The sequence below is a fragment of the Aquila chrysaetos genome, chromosome 3, assembly GCF_900496995.4.
Source record: "Aquila chrysaetos chrysaetos chromosome 3, bAquChr1.4, whole genome shotgun sequence".
NCBI lineage: Eukaryota > Metazoa > Chordata > Aves > Accipitriformes > Accipitridae > Aquila > Aquila chrysaetos.
The window spans coordinates 67,576,659-67,604,279 of record NC_044006.1 but is presented as its reverse complement, the minus strand read 5'-3'; the positions used below and the strand labels follow the sequence as shown (position 1 = coordinate 67,604,279).

The 27,621-nt window shown below is 39.7% G+C and overlaps 1 protein-coding gene across 6 annotated transcripts in view; it reads right to left on the bottom strand.

Annotated features, from left to right (window-relative positions):
• Positions 1–27,621, bottom strand: part of DIP2C (disco interacting protein 2 homolog C) — a 337,185-nt gene that overhangs the window by 68,256 nt on the left and 241,308 nt on the right. For all 6 annotated transcript variants that reach the window (XM_030009286.2, XM_030009287.2, XM_030009289.2 and 3 more), the window contains 11 exons: positions 20,223–20,346; positions 19,511–19,620; positions 18,052–18,154; positions 17,647–17,711; positions 15,721–15,814; positions 15,484–15,603; positions 14,562–14,676; positions 8,653–8,792; positions 6,915–7,051; positions 4,462–4,670; positions 3,518–3,632 (listed from right to left, as the gene is read on the bottom strand). In XM_030009286.2, the coding sequence (XP_029865146.1) occupies positions 3,518–3,632; positions 4,462–4,670; positions 6,915–7,051; positions 8,653–8,792; positions 14,562–14,676; positions 15,484–15,603; positions 15,721–15,814; positions 17,647–17,711; positions 18,052–18,154; positions 19,511–19,620; positions 20,223–20,346 (1,332 nt within the window). The remainder of the gene's footprint in view (positions 1–3,517; positions 3,633–4,461; positions 4,671–6,914; positions 7,052–8,652; positions 8,793–14,561; positions 14,677–15,483; positions 15,604–15,720; positions 15,815–17,646; positions 17,712–18,051; positions 18,155–19,510; positions 19,621–20,222; positions 20,347–27,621) is intronic.

Genomic DNA, 27,621 nt, shown 5'->3' with positions numbered 1-27,621 from the left:
CAATCTATATTCTGAGAATCAAATAATCGTTTATAGTCATGTACTTAAGTGTAGAACAATAAGTTACTGATTATTTCTACAAAGACTTGAAGTAATGCTTTGCTTTTGGCTTCTGTTTGCTTCATTTTTTATCGATTTGATTGCAAAATTTCATAAGAAAAAAATAATGAAGCAGTTACTCGTTTTACAAACATTGCAGTTCTAGTAGTGGTAGATCTCATAGTAGTATTGGAAGACCTTGCTGCTGGTCTGCAGAAACCTTCCCTGAAAGATCAGCAATAGTGAGATATATATGACAGCCAACACACAATGTCTCATGTTTCTGGCAGAACCCATCATAACCTCCTAATCATAATGTTATTTGTAGGTTCTGAAAAGCAGTGATAAAACATGGGATCCTCACCTGACATAAGCTTGAAGGAAAACCATTACAGGGCAAGAAACCACTCATTCAAATGTAAGAACAGTGTGGCTCCTAGAGCTGGTGAATGGAAAACAATACCCAGCTGGGATGGGATGAGGGGTGTTACACATAATGATTCCCCAGTGACGTCCTAACTGTCTCCTTTGACAGCTACCTCTGCAGCACAATGCCTGCTGTGATAAAATGTCATGGGTCATTCAAAATTTTCACCTTTCACACTTTTGAGTTTGGCACATTTCTGAAGCAGGGAATGACTTTGTTTCGCAAGGATGAGCACTGCTGAACTGACCCTTAAAAGTTTGAGAGAGAGGAGTACCAGTCAATTTTAATACTGCTGGCATTTATACCTCTTGATGAGAAGGCTTGGTTTTTGAAATTACTCTGTCCAGCCAGAAGTAAACAGAGTATCTGAAATCTTTATCACTCTGTTTCATTGAGAAAATGGATTAGAGATACCAGAACTTGCAGAGAGTCCAGCCTGTTATGTTATTCAAGCTAAGAAAACATCTCATTCTGACAAAATTCTCTGGGCAGACACTATCTAGTTCTGCAGTAGATGTCCTAGCTTTGCCTAGTCCTGTCAAGTCCTGCCAGCATGCTGGCACTGGTAAAACTAACATCCAGGCTGCCAGGTACAGGAACCACAACCCTGCCTGAAGGGTCAGATCAGTTTGCAGCAGCCTGGGAGATGAATGAATATCTAGGATCCACCTGACTGAACTGCTGGGTGACCTGGGATCTTCACTCACACTATCACTAAAATACCCTCCTCCTCCACGACTCTCAAGAAACTCTATACCCAGCCTGACCACTCCCTCCCAACCATGCCTCTGCTAAAACCCACAGATGCAGTCCAACATAGTCCCGTACGTACAGCAGCTCTACCATCCTTCAGCCCTCTGCTGAGGAGCAGGAAGGGCCAGGGAGACTCAGAATATGTGCATCCCACTGGAAGGAAGTTCTGCAAATTGATGCAGCTCAACTCTAGGGGAGAGATGCAGAGACACAGCAAGGCACAGCAGAAGCAGGCAGTGTAGGGCAGGGCTGGCACAGGGCAGCACACGCAGGGTGTCAGACGAGTCTCACAAATACCATCAGAAATGAGTAGCAATTCGGTAGAGTTTGCTATCATGGACGCCATTGAGAGTCATGACACAAGTGTGACATCGTTACGTTGCTCATCACTAGCAGGTGATTCAGGTACAACTGGTTACCACTTTCTGACATCTGTCATTAAAACTCTGATTGGGAAGGAGGCACAAAGCATCCCACATGTTCCTGGTTTCTGTTCTCCATCTCCGCTCTCAGCTGAAGTGGAACTATGTGAACAGAAACTTCTTGTTCACATAGTGACGCATGCCAGAGCTGCAGACTTCACACACAGGTGATGAAAGCAGCCACACATATGTGTACATTGATATATGGCCTACCATTGTCAGACACTGCTGTGACTTGATCATACTCGGAATAACAGGATTGACTTTTGGCACTGGTAACTTGACGCATGACTCCCACAGTGTTCAGTACTGAATTCTACTGGCTATGATGGTGTAAGACATGATTTCTGTAGAAGTCACAAAAATGCTCAGCTGACAAAACAGGAGAAGTATAAGTCCAGAGTTTCAACCTTTTCTTTAGGCGCTTGCTACTTGATAAAAATTATTGAAGCATGGGCAATCCAAAAGCCTTTCCTTCTACAGTAGCTGCCCTAGATGCTACTAGGTGCTTCAAAGGCTTTCTGTGTGACGGACAAGCTAGAAGTTCTAGCTTTTCTCCGTAATAATTTAGACCTACTGTGAATATGCGATGCCTCTAGCTGTATGAAATGTAGCTATCTTTTAAATCAAGAGAGCAGATAAACCTGTCTTGAGATGGATGAAAGCTTTTTTTGTTCAGTTTCTTCAAGGATACAGTAGACAGATTCCCTTTCTTATTCAGTACAAAGCAATAATGAATAATAACATCTTCTCTGAATTGTGTGGGATCTTTTTCTTTGGCTCTTGGGTAAAGCAAAAAAGATGTTTGCAATATATTTACCTGAGAAGAGTCCTTTAGGAAGGACAGAAAGGAAGGTAGGAAAGGGAAGTGGAAGTAACAGGCGACCACCTGTAGACAGAGCTGAGACCATTTCACAAGGTAGCAACAGACAGACTTAATTTGACTACATCTCTATTAAACCTATTTCTGTTGAGTGAGAATTGGCTGAACCATGGAGATGAAGGAGATGGAAGATGACTGCTATCTAAAGTATCTGATTTTTTGTGTGTGGACATTAGAGTCGAAAAAACTTTGAGTATGGTAATGATATTGCCTTAACTTGGACTGCTATATGTAAAGCTAAGATCAAAACTTTTTAGTATTCAGTAGCTTCTGTCTTCTGGTCAAACTGTTGAGTGACACCACCAAGGTGGGTTTCATCACAGTGGTACGTGCCTTGCATGATCCACCAGACAGCTGGAATGGGATTCCTTGCAATAGATGTCCTCTATGCAGATAACCTCACTGCAGATACCATGATCTGAGCTAATCAATCACTTCATTTCAGTGGAGAGAAATTGGCATTTTTAGGTCGTGTTTCATTCAGTTTATTTTAGCTATCAACATGGTGCCCTTCAAACACATAATTCTCTCCCACTGATAAAAAAAAAAATATCCGGAGATCTAGCTCAGATACATATATCTACTTTTGATGAGGTCAACCCCATTCTCAGTGCCAATACCTGTTTAGTAAGAGACTTCGGTAGCTTTTGACAGTAAGAGTATATAATACATTCATTCATTACCCTTCTGAAGTAATGAATGACTATATCCTTATAAACCATACGCTACTCTCTCCTTGCTATTACTTCAATTCATCCCTGTTTTCTTATAGCATTTTGATTAGGAAAAGGATCACTCTGTGGGTATGTGCAGCCCAGATAGGAACTGTCACTCAGAAGAATCTAATTTTGTGCTCATTAGGTGCAAGTGCAACTGAAAGTGGACTTACAATTACTCAAAGACAAATGTCAGTTACCTTGGGGGCCTGAAAGATCAATAAAAAGAATATAAAGCAGGAAAAAATAGCTTCCAAACATACATAAAGAGCATTACCTGGAGAACTCTACTCATCCATTGAAAACTGTCTTCCTCTGTCGAATCTGGCCTTTGCTCAGCAACAATAACTATCCTTTCATCATGCAGCACGCTCACTGAAAACACTGCTATTCTATAGAAGAGAAGGAGAGAAGAGTATTTAGTGCCAGGACAGATGAAAAAACCTGTCTTCTAAGTTAATCCTCCAGAACTATGATTTTGTTATTTATTACTCTGACAACTGGTACATCAATTAGTATGTTATTTATGGGGAAAAAGCAACAAGAACAGTTTTGGATAACTTCTGGAGGAGAAGTAGGGGACTTTGTTCTAGAATCATGTAAATACAGGCATAAAGTCACAGCAGGGTTGGAAAAGTGAACCTTCTTGGGAAGAAAAGCACTAAATTTGGGTCACACCAAGGTTGCTGTTAAGCTGTTGTATAACAGCCAGCATAAGCACCTTCTTTGGCCCCATCTTAGAAGAAAGTAATTGCAACATCATTTTGTGAGAGGTCTGTCATGTGATCAAGTGTGAGCACATGTTATAGCATTAGGGTCTTCAGAAGTTTTAGATGTCTCCTGCTCAGTTTCAGCACAGTAGGAAGGTCACACAAGGAACTGCTAAGGAAACGCTGTCATGTTCAAGAACTTCAGTGTTAGGCATATTGGAAATGTTCAACTCAAACAGAAAGGATCCTGTTGAGTCAACATCTTCAGAATTAACCAGCTGTTCAACTGGAAATTTTAGCAATCACAGTTTTGGACCTTGGTATCTGAAGTCTGCCTCAACACTGTCTTAGGCTTCCCTCTGCTGTCTCCTGGTTCTAGCAATATGAAAAGCAATGGAGGGAAACCACTGTGCAGATTAGGCACTGCCTTCTGAAAGCATTTTACGTCCCTTACATCCACTCTAAGCAAAATAAGGATTTCTACATAATGTAAGAAAAGAAAGGATCAAACCTTCCTCTGTAGACAAATTTCATTGGTTCTACGGCCAGTGCTGTTGCTACAATATCATCAGCATTATGTCTTCTTCCACTGACAACCATCAAACCATCCATTTTGCCGATAACAAAGACAAGTCCACCTGGTCCTATAAAGCCTAGCAGTCCAGTCCTTATAAAAGGATATTCAGTGATAGGGCCACCAGAACTTGTCATAGGGAACACCTGTAAGACAGAGAAACACAGGCGTTCAATTCTCTACACAGAGATCACGCTGCAAAATATTTCAGGCATGCTCTCTCAGATGGCTCTTCTGGAATGAAGTAAATAGGTCGCTGGTGATGCTCTTTACTCTTCACTGACCACAAAGGGAGCGTCAGGAAACTCCTAGACTAGTGTGTGTAATTTTCAGTACCTGAGTTCCAGCAAGTTCGGTCCCGCTCTGTTTACCATACACATTTTCCCTAACCATGGCTCTGTAAATCATTTATAACCTTAAAAAAATACATAAATCAACATAAACAGTATTGAATAAAAAGAACCACTGTGCAGCGTGCAGCTAACTTGAGGTGCTATGTACAGGTTACTGAGAGATTAAATTGTAAACATTACAGAGGAGGTTCTTCTCAGTACCTCATGCTCATTTTCAGCACAGTATAGAGAAATAAGCAGGCTCGAAGTGAAGCTATTTTAAGGTACTGTACATTAATGACTCTTCTAGCTGACCACATTTTTATCTAAGGTCAATTAAGTCCTCACAATACCAGTAATAATGCCTTCTGTAGCATGTCTAAAATTGAAAATACAGCCCTAATCAGAGCCTCTCTAAATGTTTGAACACCAGACACATATGTGACTTCCACAGGATAGATTTCTACCTCTTTTTCTATCCTAACTAGCACAGTGTTATCCTTCTGGCATGTGAGCTACTTTGAGCTGCATTCTGACACAAGCACACTTTCCTGCCGTCACTTCTTTAAACTGAAATTGTCTAAAGGCAAGTTATTCAAGACAATGGCAAGTGGAAGACCATGGCTATGTAGTGTCCTTCAAGGCTCATCAAAAAGCAAAGGTCAAATTCTGCTGCCAGATGCCCATGGGTGACTCTTATTGAACAGATTTAATGCTTATACATCCTCAGCCGTAATTCATTTCAGGAACACAAAGCTCTTTGGCTCTCTAATACCTGCACCATGAACTACACAGTAAAACAGAAAAGAGGTCCACTTGGAGAGGGCTCCTAAGAACATGCTTAACTTTAAAAATGAGTGGTCCTGCTCACTCAATGGCAATTTATTTGCTTACTATTAGGAATAAATCTAAATTAGTCTAAATATGCTGTTAAACTGCAGACCCAGTTATGAATTATGAATGATTTTACAATTACAGCAAGTACTACAAAATGAATGTAAGTATGTTTCTACCCTGAAATATGTCAAATTTGGGGTAATCATTCACACTGGGTATTGCCAATTGTACTTGTAGCACAGTAATCAGCTATCAACAAATTTCAGATCACAATAGCATAGTAGGATTCCTAGGCTCAATAGCAGGATGGAGAATCGTATCCACTAGACTCCATTAATTATTTAATGTATAGTGTTTACAACATTCAGATCTGCATTTTGCAGCAGATACTAGTCATGTTTGGTCTATTAAAAATGGCAATATGGGAGCATTTGTTAAGGGAAATGTAAATGTATGTCTTAACTTTTTTTCTGAAATATTAAAATTGAAAAGGATCAGAACTTAATAAAAATCTCAGCTCACATTTTTTCAGTATTTCTCTGATTTGTTCAGCCTTTCATACTGGCTTCAGCAGAAGTTAATGATAACAAGTGAGCAAGTACAACAGAGCTATCAATACAGCTGTCTGCACCAGAGCTGAAACCTACTGGAAAACAGATTCCACAAAGCAAAAAGGCTTTTACCCTAAGGCAATTCAAACAAGAGCAGGTGGGGACTAATTAGGAAAAGGTATCTTTGCTATTCAGATACCTCTTGAAGACTACATCTGTCAGGATTCTGTATAAATGCAAGCCTTTAATGCTGGCTGCATTGTGGAAATGTTAGAAACTTTTTTTTAAAGATACCCAGCAGCCTTCCTACTGTTTGCAGCAATCAAATTCTGCACGTAGCTAGCTCATGGACTTGTACAGTATTACATTTTCGAACTTTGTCTTTCTTCCTGCTTTCCTTCTGATTGTTTCAGCCCCTGGTATCTTCTTTCAAAATTATAGTACAAGCTTTTCAGAGCCAAAACTAAACCCACATAAAGATCTACTATAGCACTTGATGAATTGGGCTTCAGTGCAGATTATCTGGCTAGAGTATAGGTCCCAAGCCACAAGCATTGATTATTACTGCCATTCTGATATTACTAATATCAATATTTTATGTCAAATATTATCTCAAAATAGAAAAAGTTAAAAAGGAAGGATTTTATATAGAATTTTTTGGTCAGCTTACCTCAAAAGTATTTTTGGTCATGCCCGAGAGTCCATAATATGATGTACCCGTTGCAATAGCACATACACAAAGTTCTCCTATTTCATCTGTTTTACAGAGCTGAGGAATTCCATCTGGCTTCACTGAACACATTATAGCTAAAGGGAGAGCAAAGGACTTTAAAAAATATTATAAAATGAACTACAGAATAACATAAATGCTGTGGGAAAGACATCATGGTGGAGTAGACATAAACAAATTTTATGTAGACTAATGGCTAACAACTGGTTTCTCAAACATTAAGGTGTTCAACATTATCAAATGTTATTTGTATTATAAATAATATTTATACAAAGAATGTGAAGATCTTTATGTAAACTCAGTCTTCACACTGATAACAAAAACTAATTTGCCTTGCTTTCTAAAATTTCAGTTGATCTGTAATATTGCTGTGAAATGTGATTGTGTTCCCAGTTTTGCATACTGAAGACCAGATTTGCCACATTTGTCAGTGCAAAATGAAATACCCTAACGGAGTTCTTGGTAATAATTATACTGCCAGGGAGGCAGGCAACCAGGAAATCCACTTCTCACAAAGTAGTAAGTAACACCGTATGAAAGATCAAGATATTCTAGCAGACTAGTACGCTTGTTTTACTAAGAATTTATCAGAGCTCAGACACCCTTTCACTGGTCTTAAAGGACTGCAGAGACAGCAGGAGCTAAACAGGAGGGATTAGAAAGCACTGGTGTGAGGAAGAAGCACTATTTTATGTCAGCCATGTGAATAAGAATCAGGTATGCTGCTTTAGCTATAATCCCTGGAGTTGGAGTCCAGCACGTGTAGATTTTGCAGTTGGAGAGAGGATATGGTGAACAAGGCAGACCAGAAATGAATCAGCACATCTTTTAAGTACAAGTGTAAAGAATCTTGAATGACCTTTCTCTCACTCTGAGGATAAACAGGAGCATCGACTTTTATTAAAACAATCATGATGTAGTATGAAGTGCAAGATGGCACATCTATATTATCTTATATGATAACTGTTAGACAACAACCAATCTTATCTTCCTTTAAGTTGTTCAACTGAAATTTTAGAAGATGCATCATTACGTTTTATTCCTTTGGTGCATAACAGACATTCTCTCATGAAAAACTACAGTATTATCCTTTTCTAGTCTCTATAACATCTCATTTAAAATCTAGCTCTCTTAGGAAAAATCTTATCTTCATCTTTAGAAGCAGTGGTTCAGTCTGAATTTATCAGCATGAACTATTCAGTCATACCTGCTTTTTCTAATAACTGGGTGATAGCACAAGATCTTTGGAAAAACATTCTGCAAGCCTTCAGATAGCAATTTTGTTGATCCTTAGCATAGGTTATGAAAACTTTCACTACCAAGTCACATCCGGGACAGGCTTATGGATATTTATAGCCTGCAGAGATCGGAATCCAACTTTCTTATTTTCTGCACCAGTATCTCACAGTTAAGGAACGGATGTTCTTATGTGGTGACAGGTTGTTTAAAGCACATCCTAACGCGAGTAAAGACAGCCACTGAGGTAAACAGAGAGAAGAAATCTTGGGATTTCCAAACCATGAAGTTTTACAAGGTAATGCTTTTGGACTAAAATGTTTTCAAGTACATATGTTCTAATCCCAAAGCTTGTTGTCTAACAGCAAAGTATGCTCACCTATGACTTTGTACAGCTAATTAAATTGATGAATCATAGTAAGTTTCAAAGAAAGTTCCTTACCTCCTGGCATCACTAAGCCAACATCCTGAACAGTCAGAACAGAAAGCTTTTCTTCAGAGTCCACTCGAATCACTCCATAAGTGAGACCATGCATGGACAGAACTCCTCTGCCTGGTGGCTGATTGCTGTCATCTGTTGGCCTGCAACCATGGGTTATAACATCAGTACACCATCGGGCAGACGTAAGCATTTATTTATTCTTAATGGACTACTATTGCAAATACACCTCTATTTCAGAGTTTAAAATTTCACCTTCTTTTTTCCCCTACTACACCTGACAGAATCCTGTATTTCAGTCTTTTCTGAGTAATTATGTCTGTCAACTCTCCTACTCAGTAGCCACCCACATATTTGGGGCTGCAGAGATGAAAGTAACACCTAACATTTACCCAAAAGAGCTTGTATTTAATTTTTAGATAGATTTATAAAGATTGTTTGATTACCCAAGTAAAGGCCTTTTGCCTTGTTTTAAAAATACTGAAAGGCAGTGCAGACGATGTGGAGGGAAACTGCACTCTAAATATTTGGAACTGATCAGTAAATAACTTGATAAATTCTCTGTATGTTACCTACTTTGGGGCAACCTAGGAAACCCAACTCACCTGCCAGACTAAAAGCCTAACTCTAGCACACTAGTATCAAAGCCAAGATTAGAATACAAGTATGCTGTGTTTAAATCACAGACATGACTTCCCACTCCCAATACTTAAGCATTTAAAATTACTGAACAGAAGAAATTAGGTTATAATAGATTCACTGCCAAGTATCTGTGGAAGCTGCAAGGACTTTACCATCTTTATTTTAGTGTATATAACTGAATTCTTCCTATTCTAATTTACCCCATGAAAATTAAAACAAATTACACCTTCATCAGTCATGGTCAAAATGTTGTGGATGCAGCCTCTTTGTAATGCCTTAGTTTGCTCAGATTCACTGCTGACACGCTGTACAATTCCACAGCACCGGCACAAGCTGTCTGTCAACTTGTTTCAATATAAACCCGCCTGCTGTATCAGTGGATACAATTATATGTATGTAGAGTATGGCTTGAGCAAACGAATGTTGACGTATGCAAGTTATTAAGTCAAAAGAATATGTCAGGGCTTTTCGTTCTGCAAAGATTCTTATACTGTCCTGCATTTTAAAACGCAAAACCGGAAGCTAATGTGATGCTGATAATGCATCCATGTAGAGCAGCCAGACTCCAGCTATTTTCAAGATGGATAAACCAGCCAATATTTAGTTCAAGATTCTGTATTTTTCCTAAGTAGTCCATCATAACACAACTATTTTTTAACAGCTAATGTCCTTTTATATGACATTTCTCCTCTACTGTGCTTGAAATACTAGATGGGCCTTAGCCAATCATGCTCACGTAAGCCTTGCAGTGATTGGCACTATAAATTTCAATTAATAGGTTTTACGAGGCCTATTTCTCAAGTGACATTGTCAACAAAGAAGGATGTGGGCACACTTGAAAACGCATTAGAGCATAACAAATGGTGCTAGTAAACAAGAAACTGTGATAAATAACATTCCCATTATGTAAAAGGAACTTTCAGCGACATTATTGATCAACTTCCTGTCACCCTTGCTTCCCAAAACATACATTTTACTGCTCATGAGAAGAAAGGTCTCCTGCAGGCACACGCAGCTTCTCACAACCTTCTAGGAGTAGAGGCCATCTAGACTTTCATCACATACATTTTCTTGCACTACTTATCACATGCAAAGACTGCTAAAAAGAAGAGGGGGTGCAGCTTTGAAAGACACTGGCTGTGTACAGGACAGGGGTGCCAAGAAGTGAAAGAAGATGGAGACAAGAGGCCTGCTAAGATCATGTTGGGGGACTTGTCAATAGAGTTACACTTGCTGTGGCCTGCGTTGAGATAGCAGCTTTGCCCGCGTTAGCCAGAAGTGCTGTGCAATGGAAGCAGGTGTGCAGGAAGGAAAGAGTCCGTGCTGAGGACTGGGGTCCACACGACAGGCACTTCAGAGCTGCTATTTCAGAGTAACTTCTGGTATCCTGGTAGTCTGAGGCTGATCCCTGAATGAGACACCAGTTAACCGTGCTCCTCTTGCAGGCAACTAGTTATCTGACACTAAAAGGAAAGTCAGAGGTCCAGGACGGAGGAGTGAGATGGGGAGCCAAGCACCTGACAGCACCTTAAAAAGCTTCTTGTCAGCAACAATCCTGTAATACATGGTATCTTATTTTGTCTTGTCCATGACATCCACACAGGAACATCCCTAAAACAAATACCTCTGCCAAACAGAAAGAGAAAAATCACTTGGAAAGAAGACGAGATATAAATCATAGAATCATAGAATAGTTTGGGTTGGAAGGGACCTTTAAAGGTCATCTAGTCCAACCTCCCCTGCAATAAGCAGGGACATCTTCAACTAGATCAGGTTGCTCAGAGCCCCGTCCAACCTGACCTTGAATGTTTCCAGGGATGGGGCACCTACCACCTCTCTGGCCAACCTGTTCCAGTGTTTCACCACCCTCATTGTAAAAAATTCCTTCCTTACATCTAGTCTAAATCTACCCTCTTTCAGTTTAAAACCATTACCCCTTGTCCTATCGCAACAGGCCCTGCTAAAAAGTTTGTCCCCATCTGTCATATAAGCCCCCTTTAAGTACTGAAAGGCTGTGATAAGGTCTCCCTGGAGCCTTCTCTTCTGCAGGATGAACAACCCCAACTCTCTCAGCCTTTCCTCACAGGAGAGATGTTCCAGCCCTCTGATCATTTTTGTGGCCCTCCTCAGGACCTGCTCCAACAGGTCCATGTCTTTCCTGTACTGCGGACCCCAGAGCTGGACGCAGTACTGCAGGTGGGGTCTCACCAGAGCAGAGCAGAGCAGAGAGGCAGAATCACCTCCCTCGACCTGCTGGCCATGCTGCTTTTGGTGCAGCCCAGGATACGGTTCTGGGTAGTCTTCTGGACTGCGAGTGCACATTGCCAGCTCTTGCCCAGCTTTTAATCCACCAGTACCCCCAAGTCCTTCTCCGCAGGGCTGCTCTCAGTCCCTTCATCCCCCAGCCTGTACTGATATCAGGGGTTCCATGACCCAGGTGCAGGACCTTGCACTTGACCTTGTTGAACCTCAGGAGATTCACATGGGCCCAATTCTCAACCTTGTCCAGTTCCCTCTGGATGGCATCCCATCCCTCAGGTGCGTCAGCCGCACCACTCAGCTTGGTGTCATTTGCAAACTTGCCGAGGGTGCAGTCAATCTCACTGTCTATGTTGCTGATGAAGGTATTAAACAGTACTGGTCCCAGTATGGACCCCTGAGGCACACCACTTGTTACCAGTCTCCATCTGGATATTGAGCAGTTGACCACTACACTCTGGATGCAACCATCCAACCAATTCCTCATCCACCGCACAGTCCACCCATCATATCCATCTCTCCAATTTAGAGAGAAGGATGTTGTGGGGGACCATGTCAAAGGCCTTACAGAAGTCCAGAGAGAAGACATCTGTAGCTCTTCCCTTGTCCACTGATGTAGTCAACCCATCACAGAAGGCCACTAGGTGGGTTAGGCAGGACTTGCCCTTGGTGAAGCCATGCTGGCTGTCTCGAATAAATAACCCCATTCCAATGTACTTATAATTAATTTTAAAGTTAACATTTTAAATTTTCTTTACACATTCAATATTTCTAATACTGGATTTGGAATTCTGTAAGACTGCTTGCTAGACAAAAATAAATCCTTTGATTAAGGTAGGAGCAACTAAACAAAGGTATAATTCCACCTACTTCATATACTAAGTAAATCTAGCTTAAACCACCAGACAAACCTACCCCTTTAGTTTCCTTAACCATGAAAGAGGGACAGCGTGCATCTACTTCAAAGCTGACTGGTTTGTACAGAGTAGCTGTAGAGCATTTTGAGAACAGTTACCACTACCATTTACAGACACAATCTATTTTACCGCTATTTTTTGCCAGTCGTTTAAATGGGAACAGACCTATACTTAAACTTCTGCACTCCCTTAAGCAAGTGGGTTCAGACTAATATGCAATAAACCAAAGGGGAATACCATAAAGAATTATTTGCATGACACGTTCCTTTAAATATTAGGCTTCGTGATTCAGCTCTAAGGCTAAAGTACCTATTGGTCTATTACTGACTGTCTTTTCCTAAACTATAAGGGTATTTCAACTGAGAACTGGTTTTGTTACTCTTCCTTGTAGGAAGATCAGTAAAAATACACCATAGATTTTGAAAGAGTCAGAGCATTAACAGGTAGCTCTCTGGATCTGTGCTCTGCAGGGAGTCATTTTAATGCATACTTCAGCTGTAACTCTTTGGAACTTGTATGATAATGACTTTACTGTCAGTGGAGATGGCTTGAATAAAATGAAAAATACTAAAGCTCCCAAGTTCAGCTGGTATTATCCTACCATTAAACAGACTTCAAAAAAAGGAGATACGTGTTCAATAACATTCACTGTAGTAAGAACTGCTCTGTAATTACACAGCGAGGCATTGAAGATAAAAATGCCTTTTTTTTTAAATTATCCACTATTTTATATGCTAATAAATTTTTTTATGTAAGCTCTCAATGCTAGTTAATTTGAAAATGAATCTCTAGTGCTTCAGGTGGCTATAAGCACAGTTTAAGTCTAGAAAGGGCACGCCAGCCACCGTATGTTGAGATGCAGTGAGTTCTCCCACTTCATAACCTGAGATCTGGGGCAGATTTTCCGGGGCTAGCACAGGAAATGAAACCCCTCTCCTGTTAATCAGTGCTCAGCACAAGCGACGTCTGCTGCCCTTCCACCTCCTCTCTGCACTTACAAGCAAGAGCTCATTCCTAGGGAGTGAAGGTCTGCACAGCCTATGGCAGGGAAACTCAGTGCAAGGGAAAAACAACGTATGCCTTGGTATAAAGCTGAGAACAGGCTGGTGGAGCTGAAGGAAGGGCTCTCTGAGATCCTGTAGTTCACAGAAAGAAAACTAACCTGGACAGGATAAGTCCCTAATGGATAGCTTTCAGATGTTTTAAGTTAATAATGAGGTGGCTGAGAGTCAACCACACTCTTGGCTTCATGTCTTTCTTCCTGTGATGTTTCGTTGGAAAGTTATTTGAAAATCTAGTTAAATTTCACTTGGACAGTTTATTTTAAACTTTGTGGCAGGAAGTATTTTACTTAATGCTATTACAGTGCTTTACAGTTTTATACTGCATGTTTTAACATGTGAAACAATTATAAATGGCTGCAGAAATCTGAACTCAAAAACAAAGTGCCTACTGTTCAAGGTATAACTTTTGGAAAACTCTGCCAAAACAGACAACAGTTATGCCATTTACTGTGTGCTACAATACTCATGACAGGTGACTGCTGCATACTGACATTCACATACTTAAGGTTTAATAGTTTTATTAAAATATATCAATTTTGTTTCTAGGCACAAATCCCCCAGACTCAAAGGGTATTTCCAGATGATTACTGAGAGTCTATGAATGGTTAAAAAGCACCAGTCAGCCAAAAAAACCCTGCAGAATGTCATAATTCTCTTTAAACAGACTACTTTAAAAAATGACTTTCCTCGATAGCAATTCCACTTAAATTCCCACATTTTAATTAATTTTATGCTTATGGTGGCATTTTTCCACTTCTTTTTACAGAATTAGCTTTTGCATTTCAGTGTATTTCATTTTAAAATAGGTAAAATTACAGATATGGGAACTATATTATAAAGGACTCTGAAGTTAAATTATTACTCTAGAAATTTTTCTTGTATGTCTTCTCTGGACATAAACAAAATGAAAACTAAAAATGTCATTCAGAAGTGAAGTATGCAGATTCATACTGGAATAAATTTTTCACTGCTTTTCAAATTACCACATATATTCTACAGTGGGTCTATTTCCACTGGTGTAACACAGTACCTTCGAATAGCCACAGTGAGAGCTTCCGGTGAACTAGCGCAGGGACAAATGACCTCCTGTCTTAGACCTTTACTTTGGAAGACATTGAGAAATGCATCACAGGAAGAAATAGACCCTGGGGTTAAAAAAAAAAAAAAAATTCAGAGGAGAAAAATAATCTGATTTGTGAAGTGATGCTATTCAAACTGCAAACTTACTATTGAATATATAAGCTTTTCAGGAGAAAAAATTTAAAAAGGAACCATGTCCACCAGGAAAGAGAAGTCATAGCTGCTACATCTATGTATATGGATATGCAGTTGTGTATGCACAGAGAATAAAGACTGATTTTTGAGCATAAAGTCCTTTCACTATGCTTACATAGAAAAGCCATTACTGCTGGATTTACAGTATGAATTTCATTATCATTTTCTTTTTTAGGATGAGACAAATTAAAGATTTAATTCAGAACTCAAAGCAAACTACTACAAACAAGCAGAACATCTCTATGTTGGTATCTTAAATAATATAAACAGTTCATGCTATTAATTGTCATGAAGTGATCCAGATGTTGCTCTCTAGAGTAGTATAAGTATTCCCCTAAAATTCTCAGTTACTTCTGCATCTGAGCGCCATCATTCAGAAGAAATGTTCTGTTTCTATAGCTTAAGGTTATTTACTTCAGTCTTTCATGTTAAACAAAACTGGATTTACTGCAACTTACATTACGTGGAATATCAAGTTTGCTTCGGGATTAGCTAAAGAAAAATATATTTTTAAACAATCCAAAATTAATTACTGTTTCCATAAATATCATACAGTTTGCAGTAGACAAACCCTATACTTTGTAAATATTTTAGCTAAGATGACTGACAATTGAAACTTTAAATGCAAGACAGAAAGCACTCCCTATGCTCTATTGGATTGCAGAAGCACAGCTTACATGGGTTTGCACCATCAGCCACTATTAGCATACGCAGTGAGGAAAGGTTGATGTCTCTCTGATCTCGATGTGCCACCAATGCCCAGTGCATGTCTCTGGATTTTACACAGGCAACTTTTGCTGCAATAAGAATGGGAAGATTACTAATACACCGTATAAAAACTACACAGCTGTATTATCAATTTGTACTTTTGATTTTGATGGTCAAGTACACTTTTGTATATTCTTGTTCCTTACCTTTGTATTGACAGACTTTTTGTATCCATGACAGTGGATTCACTTTCATTAAGGAGTATGGAATACTTATAACATGCATCATGTTCATGACACTCTGAAATCAAATAAGATAAATGGGTTTTATACAACAATCGTGGTAATTATTTATATTGTGTTATGGGCAGGGGCATCTATGCAAATCACTCTATGCTGGTTTTATTGTCAATGCTGGCATTTATCATTTCGTATCTAGCTATCTACATTAAGATGAAACAGATCCTCATTTTCTAATGCTTTAATTTAGGATTAAGGATTTAGACTAATCAGATCATAACTTTGAAGCAGTAATGAAAAATAAGAAACAGATTTTCTTCCTATTTATACTCTAAGCGGTTCACTTTAAATAGAAAAAATAAAAAAAAATTGGATAAACAATGTCTGCATGTTTGCTATGTAGGTTAACATTATTCCTAAGCCTACTAAACTTCACTATACATCAAGACTCTTTACTCAAAAAGACAAATAACAGCAACATATGTGTCTAAAGAAATCCATCTCTGTGAAGACTGAAAAACTACTAATGGTAGTGGGGCACAAATTATTTAAAAGACAGTAGACAGAGAAATTGGAATCACAGATTAAGCAGATATCAATTCAATTTAACAGAAAATAAATGAAGGAGTTTTTAGTCCTTCTCCAGGTGGGCTAATTCCAGTATTTTCAACAAGGTCATGAAAAGTTGCAGGAAGTTTAGAAAAAGCAGCTGAGTAAAACCAGTGACAGATCCAAAACCGATCTCCCAGTCTGAGGCAGTCAATTTCTTTAGTGATTTCTCGGTGTTACTACTAAACAAACAGCCTGTAAATAAGCTGCTGCTTTACTTCTGTTGCCATTTAGAAACATCTTCTGAGGGCAACACGTCTCCACTCATAGCAGCTCAGTTTAAATACAGTACTTGTTTGGAAAACCTGGGCTTAAGAAAGGTTAAGTGTGCCAGTGGATTAGACACCTAAACATTTGTAGAACTGCAAAAGATAGTTCTCCTTTCAGTCTGGCACAAGTGTAGGTACAGGAAAAGCATTTACAGGCAAGCCATGAAAAAAATGAAGTTCATACCAAGATTAATAACAAAGGAAGGCACATTAAAGACCTATTACATGCTTGCTTTCAACTTCAGTGATAAAGATGGGTTTTTAACACAAGATACTTAGGGGGATTAAGCCTAATAGATGGTTTCTGCTTTTACTGCCCTTTGATATTAAGAACAGTGTAACACTGCATGGGAAAAGTATATCGGATCCCAGGGAATCATAGCATGTAGGGCCTCTACATCCTGGGACCCCCAAACAGTGACCCCTGAAAATGGTATCTGTTCTTTAAATGATATTGAATACTAAGTATTTTGTCAATCATTGACTGCAGCAGCACCTTTAGAAGCAATCCTTAAAAATATGTCAATTGCCTCCCATGTCAATTGAGGAAGACATTCAAACAGCAAGTAGACAGTTTATGCAATTTAAAGTACCAGAAATGCTTTAACATTAGCAAAACCATTTGCTGGTGGGAGTTTCAATAGAAAAGCTAGTCAGTGGCAATATAGCTATGCCATTGGATCATATCCTTACAGAGGCAAGTACTAATTTAATTTGTTTCTGCTATAAAGTCTGATCTCAAAATCATGCATCAGTAAGATCAGAGTAAGATGGTAAGAATGGGGCCAGAGTACTTGACATGATGCATAAAAATACACTGGCATCTTTACCGTGCTCAGTATGGGTAAGTAGTGCATTAGCAGAAGATCATGGGTTTAAGTCACATATTTTTTGCTTTCAAAGCAGAAAAATTTTTATTAGAAGAAACTGTAGGACAACCCAGTTTGTGATAGTAGTAAGCATATTAGGTTAGTTTATTTTCAAATACTCACACAAAATAAAAAAACATACTTACTGTAAGAATCCCATGCCATAAACCAACATCCTTCTTGAAATCTAATACATTCACAATTGTTTCAGCTGTCCAACAAAAACAAAACAGAGTTTATTTTTTAGAACATGGCATTGACCCAAGACAAACCCACTCAAAGGAAGGAAGCTTCGGTATAACATGACTGATGACGTCAAAGCTTCACTTTCATAGTAAGTCCCCACTGCAGGATTTGTATTGGCTAGGACCCCTCACAAAGATATTTTAAACATATGCCTATTTTCTAAAATTAATGAAAAAAAATCAGGTTTTTAAATCCAGAAGCCTTTGACACAGATCTATGTAAAACATAAGACAGGAACCTGATGGGAAACGAATTACAATTCACACTTGATTTTAAGGATGAAGCAAGGGAAGTGTACTCCATACCTTCTGTGTATCCACATGCCTGGGTCAGAGCTTGGCAGTGCGTCAGCAGTGCAATCCTTGTCACAGTCACCCCAAGCACGCTTCCATCTTTACATGTTTTGTACTAAAAAGAAATAAGCAGGGCAAGTCAATGTGCAATAGTTGCCCTATTTCCATTATTTAATAGCTACATTTAAAGTATTTCCTATGTAGGTGAATGATGGACACATCTAATGACTATTTTAAGAAGGCAGCAGTATTGAGGAGTTTGGGAGGCTTTTTTTTGTTAAAAGACACTTTTTTCAGATAGGCTTTCTCTTTTTGACTGAAGCTTCCCAGGCTTGATATCAGAAATCCATCTGCTGTTTGAATACAGGCATTATGGAAAAATAATTCTAACAATCCTGATCTTGTTAATGACTAAAGGACTGGCTAGATTTAGCAGAGAATAACATAGTTCAGTCTGTTCAGTGTTCACATTAGATTTTATAGGCCAACCAATAAACCTGAGCTTCTCTATTCTGTGTCTTATAAGGCATGGGACAAGAACTGACCGCAGAGTCCTTGCTGGGTGCTGTTATAATAATCCACACGTATAGAGTCTGAAAGACACAAGCTCTTTGATCAAAAGAATAGGAAAGAGTCTTGAGAAAGCAGTATAAAAAGGAGGTGGGAGATCAGTGCTGATGATTTCAATAATTTTTGCAACTTCATGCAACAGTCTGAAAACTGTCAGCGGCAATTAAAGTAGATTAAACATTTATCTTTCTCCATGATGAAGATAATCAGCAAGACTGAAAATGGAGGCATCTTTGCTTCTCTAGCCAAATGTTCTGACTGTGTGAAGATAAGAAATACCTTTGCTCCATTCACTGGAACTTATTCCCTTTAAATAATCATTTAAATTCAGTACTAACATCACTGAATTCAAGGCATTTGAGTGTATGCAGAAGTGGGAAAAAAGAAAGGAAAAAAATAAAAGAGAAAAATTAAACTTAACGGCATGGCTCATTTTCCCTTCCTGATGCTGGTCTTTTGAGGGGAGTGTGACTCACAAAGCAGTAAGTGACAGGCAAGCGTTTGAACAAGAAGTTCCTTCTCTTTCAAAGGGTCTGAAGGCTGTGATATGAGAACTGAAGCTTCACTGTGAAACTTGCCATCTATCCATCTCAAGGCTAGTGGGCAAGCCCACACTGTGAATGAGACCAAGATTGGTCAAGGAAAGTTTAATATAATATTGTGGCAGCCACACAGATGATGTAAAAACATTAACATTAGAAACTCCCAAAATGCAATTTAACATTTCATTAACTTTTCTGAAATCAATATCCAGTATAATTTATTAAAAAATATTACTTATTAGCAGGCTAAACCAGGATGTTCTTTGCTTCTGTGACTAGCAAATGAATAATGATGTTTACCTAATCCAGAAGTGCCATATGCAATGATTTGAGGAGAAGATGCATCTTCATTAACTCACCTCAATGTAAGCTGTGTCATTGTTTGCATCCTTGATGTGTGGGAACCAGTCACGTGGTGGCTTGGAGAGGTGTTTAGATTCTGTGACAAACCACAGCAGCTTTGGCCAGCCTGAGGTACAAAGAAAAGTCAGCTTTTGTCGAGCTTCTGATGGATAAGACAAGACAAAATTCTTCCAGAGTGTCACTACTACCTAAACACTGCTTCTTTCAAACCTCAGCATAGTATGCGAAAGAAGATTTTCCAGAACTGCTTTCTTAACATGGCTATTGTGGCCTTCTCAGACAATCCCTGAAGAAATAGCTGGGCGGTTTAAGCTGTTATTGACCCAAACAGTTTATTACCACTCTCCTGTCAGAGGTTACTGTCCTTACCACTTAGCGGTAGGACTGAATCGTACGAATGCTTCTGATCTACTATGGTCTGAAGTCTGTTGGTTTAATTTCAATTGTGGCCACAAACGATCTCAGCAGCCCGGCTGAGCCAGCGGAGAACCAGATCAGGTGCACTCTTGGCAGCCATGAGATGGGAGCAGCTATCTCTACCAGCCAGTGACACACAGATGGGGCAATCATGTCCCAGCAGCCACAGCTGCTCCTGTGGCAAGTGTTTCATCATGGGCCTGATCCTCACCCACTACAACTAAAAAAGTGCAATGACTGTTATTGTAATAAATGACCTGTGATATCCACGATAAGCAAGGACTACCTCACCTTTAAACTGTGGTATCTCCCCCGTGGGGCTTTTAGGCAGTCCTTTATGGCATGCATCGCTAGTCAAGGCCACAGTAACTCCACAGCTTCCAAGCAAAAAGCCTATTTGTTGACTTCCTGCATCCTAATAGATGACAAAATAAAAGCAATACACAGAATTGATTAGAAGTGACTTTGGCTGAAAATGTTATTGTCCTTTGGCACATTATCTTGGAAGGAAAACAGTCTCTTTCCTTTAAGCAACTTAGCTGACTAGCAAAGCTCATTTGTACATTGACAAAGGAATTCCACAACCTACATATCCTCTTGTCTGTAACAACATAAATCATAAAGAGAACTGAAGTCATCAGATGGTGCCTGCTCTCACATCTCTTCAGAAATGACGAGTGGCTGGGAGGAGTGGCCGATAGGCCAGTGGGTCATGCCATCCAGAGGATGGCACCCTGGAGAAATGGGCTGACAGGAATCTCACCAAGTTCAAGAAAGGCAAATGCAAAGTCCTGCACCTGGGGAGGAACCACCCCACACACCAACACAGGCTGGGGGCAGACTGGCTCAAAAACAGCTTTGTAGTAAAGGACCTGGGAGTCCTGGTGGACGCCAAGTTGAATGTGAGCCAGCAATGTGCCCTTGCACGAAGAAGGCAAATGGTATCCTGGGCTGTGTTAGGCAAAGTATTGCCAGCAGTTTGAGGGAAGTGATCCTTCCCCACTACTCAGCACTGATGAGGCATATCTCAAGTGCTGGGTCCAGTTCTGGCTTCCAAGCACAAGACACTGAGCTACTGGAGAGAGTCCAGCAAAGGGTCACTATGATAATTAAGGGACTGGAGCATCTCTCATATGACGAAAGACTGAGAGAGCTGGGACTGCTCAGCCTTGAGAAGAGAAGGCTCAGGGGGGAACTCGTCAAGGTGTACAAACATCTGAAGGGATGGTGTAAAGAAGACCAAGCCAGGCTCTTTTCCAGTGGTGCCCAGCGACAGGACCAGAGGCAATGGGCACAAACTGAAACAGAGGAGGTTCCCTCTGAACATCAGGAAACACTTCTTTTTTACTGTGATAATGGCTGGCACAGGTTGCCCAGAGAGGTTGTGGAGCCTCCATCCTTGGAGATACTCGAAAGCCACCTGGACATAGTCCAGCGCTACCTGCTCCAGGTGGTCCTGCTTGAGCAGGGGAGCTGGACCAGATGACCTTCAGAGGTCTCCACCAACCTCAACCACTCCATGATTCTGTGACAATTCTAGGTAATAATAGAGGTTATACATGCTTCTGCCTGGGGAAAGCTTTCAACCCTTAAGATGTTATGATGCACATACAGTGGTGACAGTATCTCTGTTTATGGTGATCTAACCTGATTCATCAATAACCATTTCATTGAGTAGTTACAGACACGTTTCAGGAGCACTACAGATAGTCAAGTGCCCATTAGAGAAAGTACATTACATTTTACTTTCATCAAGGGGATATAAGCAGTGAGGCTAAAAAGTCATGTAATGATTTTCAAGTCTAGGCCATAGCTGTTCTTTAAGAGATGCTGTGCTTCCACAGCATTAAATCTGCTTTATGTATAGTGTCTTGTCATGACTCTTTCATGAACTTTACATCTATCCACTAGGCTCTTCAACTGAGCAAAGCCCTAGATGTAAGTGCACACAGAAGTATAAACCCTTTCTTCACAGAACGATCCTACAGAAAATAGCCTATAGAGTCTTAAAAGATCAAATTAAAATGTCTTTCAAATCAACCATAAAGCACACTTAACCATGGAAGCAACCAGAAATACAGAACAGTTGCCTTAATATATTGATTTATTCAAAGCAAAACTGTATGATGGAAAGAAAGCCCCAAAGTGTATCTGACTAATTTTTAATGCAATTTTTATGTAGTCAAATAAAGCAATCTAAAATAGGGAAGCAATGGGATCAGAGGAAGAAGAAAAGCTTACTTATTTTCCACATGACCTAAAAATATGTATATGGCAGGAGTTATAAGAACTTTGATAGCTGAGCAAACAATATGGGACAATAAACTGATCTGTTCAAAAGTATGCTATGTAACTCCTTCGATCCAGAATTACTTCATTTGCATTTTCTTACTATAACCAGAATGCATATAAAATTAGGAAAAATTGACAAGGTACTTTTTCAGGAAAGCTTTTTAAAATTAAGCTTGTGCATCATCTTTTCCAATAAAAAAACAGACAAGGAAAGTACCCTTTGAACAACAGAGAATAATACTGGTATATCCCTGAACAACATTTTGGGGAGAACGTTGTTGACCCCACCATGCCTGCACCAGGGGGGGCTTCCATGACAAAAAGGGCTTTGTCAAGCATTAGTCTCCTCACTGACTCTTGTGTTAGTCGATCCATTTCTATGTTGTCATGGGACAAGTGCTTAGCCAAGTTGGAACCTGGTTCCACATTAGGATGACACCTGGTGTCTCCATTCTTGGAGTTTGCTCAACAGAAGGAAACGTGGGTGCCTGGACAGTGCAGGAGTGATGGCTCTCCTTGGAGGTCCCTCAGAAGGAATGGCAGGAAGATGAGAGCTGGTGTGCTCCATGGAGAACATCACTCCTTGGGCAAGACATAGCCTCTGAGACCTGCTACTCTATCATGTATAAAGGGAGGTCACCAGTTTCTTAAAATATCAGACTCATACTACCAATACCTAAAATTTCCCGCTAAGTTTAATCTAAAAAATGGTTACCGATGTATGTATATGCATGAATTTCTGACTACCAATTAAAACACAATATTACATATAAATTTCATAATTGAATGCAGCAACTGCATCACTCTCAATTTTAAATCAAAAATAAAATGTCGTTGTAACTGTATGCTATAAAAGACTGCTAGCAAACTGTTTCACCATTGTACCAAGAAATGCCAATTCTCAACCAACCAAATCCCATTTAACACAGGACTTTACAACCAGAAACTGACTAATAAATTCCATTAAGAAATCTAACATACGTAAACCAGTAGAAAGTGTGGAACTTAGAGCATCAGCATATCATGGCCCTGGGGGATGCATCAGTTAAGAAATGATCTGTCAAGCTCTTCTCATAGCAAAACAAAACAATATGAAAAGGAAACTTGTATTAACAGCTTGGGTTTTTCAGATAACGCTGGAAAGAATCACTATGCTTCCACTTAGTGCCATATCAACTGGTTTAGAGCATGTCTGCATAAATGTTATTCATTCATTTGTAGTAGTTCACACAAAAGCAGAGAGAATCATGTATAGATTACTTAATACAATCTACTCACACATCACAGATTCTAAAACCACACTGTTTTACATCAGGACAACCCCATCTCAAACAGCATTATAATCTTCACCTCATTCTTTTCTGTACAGTTCATTTATTCATTTGGAAGGACAACATCGCTAAACAATTATGTGATGCAACACTACCACAGAAGACTGGAAGAATTTCACCATGCATGGACAATATCCAGTGTGTTTTACAGACTTTCAAATCCAATGCCATGCCCTTGGTGTCCACACTAAATCCTGCCTTGCAAGAAAAAAGCAAATCAAGATGCTGAAGTAGAGGTACTGTGACAGACACTGTTCTCAACGGCCATAGGAGCTCCAGTTGAGGATTTTACAGTACGAACACAACGAAGCTTTCTGGCAGTCTGCTAGTCTGTGTCCTTCATTCCCACTTTTAGTCTCAGTCTCACACCTCCAAACTAGTTATCACCACCTCCTGCCTGCTTCTGGTGGCTTCATCCTGACTTAGAAGCAAAAAGTACTGCAGAGAACAGAGACATGAAGAAGGGGTCAACATCACTTGCCCCGTGCAGGTGCCCGTGATACCTGCTGTCCCATAGAAGCAATTGTTTCTAACTGCTCGAGTGGTGTTGAGCTACTGGACTGACAGCCAGGAGGTGGAAGATCTGAAACCATCTCAAGCTGAGAGCCTTATACATCCCACAGATACACCGCAAGCATGTGAACACAATAGTCTTTGCTGTTCCTCATACCTCAGCATGACAGGCCCAGAGCAGTGAGGACCTTAGGTAAAACTTATAAGTTTGAAAATGAAGTTTGAGTTGAAAATGCAGTCATTTGCGTAAAGCAGTCAAAGCTTCTATGGGGGCCAGGAAAAAGACTACTGACTTTAAAGGCATTGATTATTTCAGATTTCAGAGACAAGCTATCGGCATCCCTTTTGAGTAACGTAAAATGAATGGCTGCAATGCTGAAAATGGCTTTGTAAGTAGAACCCCCTCCCCCCCAACTAAATCATCTGCTGCTGAAAAAAAAAAAAAAAAAAAAATCCTTGCCCCTCCTTGAATAAAATCACTCTCCTGCCCATAAAGGGACTAGATTTTCAGGACACGCTGTGTTTGTCAGCAGTGTTATTTGCTATTTTGGTAAGTTATGCTAATCTGATACTTTGGCAACCCCCCACTTGCCACAAACACTTTATTTTGCTGAATTTTGTGGGGGTAGGAAAAACCTCAGGGAGCCAGCGCAGACCAGGTGAAACAACTCAACCAATGCATTCCCAACCACAGACAGGGAAAGACTTGTCAGCGATGATCATTGTCAAAACCTCCACAATTCACAGTTTGAAACAACACGTAATGCAGGTAGAAGGCAAAGACAGAGCTGAGGTATTGTAGCATGAGGTTTGAGACCAATTGCTGACTTTGGAACTATCATTTTACATTTCTTGAAAGCACAGCACTTGCTGAGGTATGAAAAATGAGGTCTGCATAGCTTTAGACTATGTCTGCACACACCTATAGAGATCAATCTCTCAGATGAAGCGAGATGGAAATCCTCTCTGCTGTAGGTAGCCATTCAAGGTTCCCTAAAGACTTTTATTCAAGGTTCTCTAAAGACTTTTATTAAAGGTTCCCTAAAGGTTTTCACCAGTACATGGAGGCAAATAGTCTTTTTTCCTGCTGCAAAGAGTGATAATTCATTGTCAGGATAAAAAATTCCCACGTGTCATTGCATTTCAGCATGCTGTTAATGTCATTTCTATAATGCTTTGTGAGAATATCTGTATGAAGAAAAACAATTATGATCCTTTCTCCGTGAGTGAGAGTGCATGTCCTTATCTAATAAGGAAGGAAGGAAGAGACAGTCTGTGCAAAGGTTGGCCTGATAAAGTTACTCCTATACACTTGCAAATCCCAGACTGCTTTCAAAATGAGAATTATGTGGTGAAGCACTGCAGACTGAACTGATCTTGTTTTCTGTTATGATGCTTATTTGAGCTCTATTGGACCTTACCCTAACAAAAATTTGCTGGTGAAGAACAAATAGAGCAACCATCAGACATAAAGGCCAAGCATCACCAGTTCCGAACCAAAAGTGAAAAGGCATCAAGGAAACCCTCTATTTTTAAAACACAAATATCAAAGACCTTAATAAAAATTAAACACAAAGCAGATGCAATCTTCATAACCAGCTTTAAGATGAAGAAATCAGCTGTCTCCTCAGACAGAGCTTTGGTATCTGGCTGTAATTTGCACATGAAATCTCCAACTAGGAGCAGTCTTAATGTCCAAAAGTCTTAATGAAAGTAAGATAACGGTTATTTTTGGCAGGGGACACTGCATGAAATGCGATATGCTCTCTAGGAAACTACCACTTCCTAAACTTGAAAACATAAGAAGACAACATCGACTTTAAAGGATCTGAGATTCACTGTGGCCAACTGAGCAAAGACGTCTGCTCAGTGCTCAGCTGCCAAAGTATATGAAGAGGGAAGGATGGGCACAGGGCTTACAGGGGTCCAGCGGTGTGTACCAGGGGCTGAGGGAACTTGTATTCTTTGGATGGACTGGAACACTATGTCACCGAAAAGAAAATATATAACATTTTATGCATATTTTAAATCCAGTGGAGAAAGAGATGCATTGTCAAAAGCTGTTCAAAAGTACGTAGAGCTCCAGTGTTTCTGGCACACTACAGCCCAATGATGACTAAAGCTGAGAGGAAACAATGCTCATTTTATCTCAGGCCCTGGAACACTAGGAAAGGTATCAAGGTGTATTTCCTTTGGAAAACAATTCTGCCTTCAAATGGAAGACAAGACTGGGACAATTTCACTGTCCTTAAAGAGATATATCTCTCTGGCTACTGTTAAAACCTTTAATAACCTAACTTCTCAGGATTTAATAAAAAGAGCTCCTGGAAACAGTGTTCACCCTGTACGAAGCATCCTTTAAAAGAAAACAAGTGTCCTGGAGTGGGTATCATGTCCCACAGTACACAGGCACATTCTTCCACACTGCCAGAGCCAGCATCTGGAAGAGCACAGAAATGTCTGCTGGAAGCACACATAGCATTAAATCTAACAGGCTAGGAAATAATGTTTTGACTGAGAAATAAGATTTTTACACACTTTCATGTCATACCCTGCTACAAATACTCACCGCCTATGATAAGGAGGCCATAAAGATCTACGTGGGATCACTTTGTTCATATGTTCACAGCATGTGATTGAGCATAAATATTAACGTGCTTGGAGGACAAAAATGTTATTTTAAGATTAAAACTGATATGCTCCCCTGACTGTATCAGAGTAGAATAATAATAATTTTCATGGCGCCCATCAAGTGGAAAAAAAAATCAAGCTAAAAAATCTAAAGAAAAAGAAATCAAAAACATACTTTTAAATCTTTTCATAAGGGAAATAATAACTCGCTATTTGAATTAGAATTCAACATGTTGAAAATCTTGTATCATCTACTTTGATGGCACATTCTATGATATATAGTTTGCAATTCACATCATATCACACATACAACGAAACAATTTGTAATACTCCAGCTTCAGACAAGATTAATAAAAATGGCAGCTCGGAAGGAAAAGATGTTGTATTGAACATACTACTTGCTAATGTGTGGGAAACATAAATTATTGGGAGAGAGGGACACTATTCTGAAAGAACATAGCCCATAATCCAAGGGATGAGGATTAGTTATAAAAATTTGGGGGAGTGTTCATGATATAGGCATTTCAGTGGTATTAATGCAGGGAAAGAAGAAGAAATAAAACATGCTGTTTGTTCTGTCACTACAATGATCGTGGAACCCCTGACTGCTGCTTCTAGAATAAAGAGTTGGTTCTGATGCACTTAAAAAAAGGCTGGGATTTCAGTTTTTAATTTTAGATCTGATTTCCCAAGTCTAAAGAGCCAAAACCGTGCTGACGTGAATGCCAATTTCCAGGTCTTTGCTGAACACCAGGAAGCATTCTGGGAATAAAACTAAACTGGAGAATGCTGCGTGGGTGCTGGGTATTTAGGCAATCCATCCCAGATGCCATGTCAGACAGGTGTCCTGAAGTCCTTGGGGGAACTACAACTAATTCTAGGTATTCTGTCAAGACAAAGGTGGGATACAGAAGGAAAGAGCA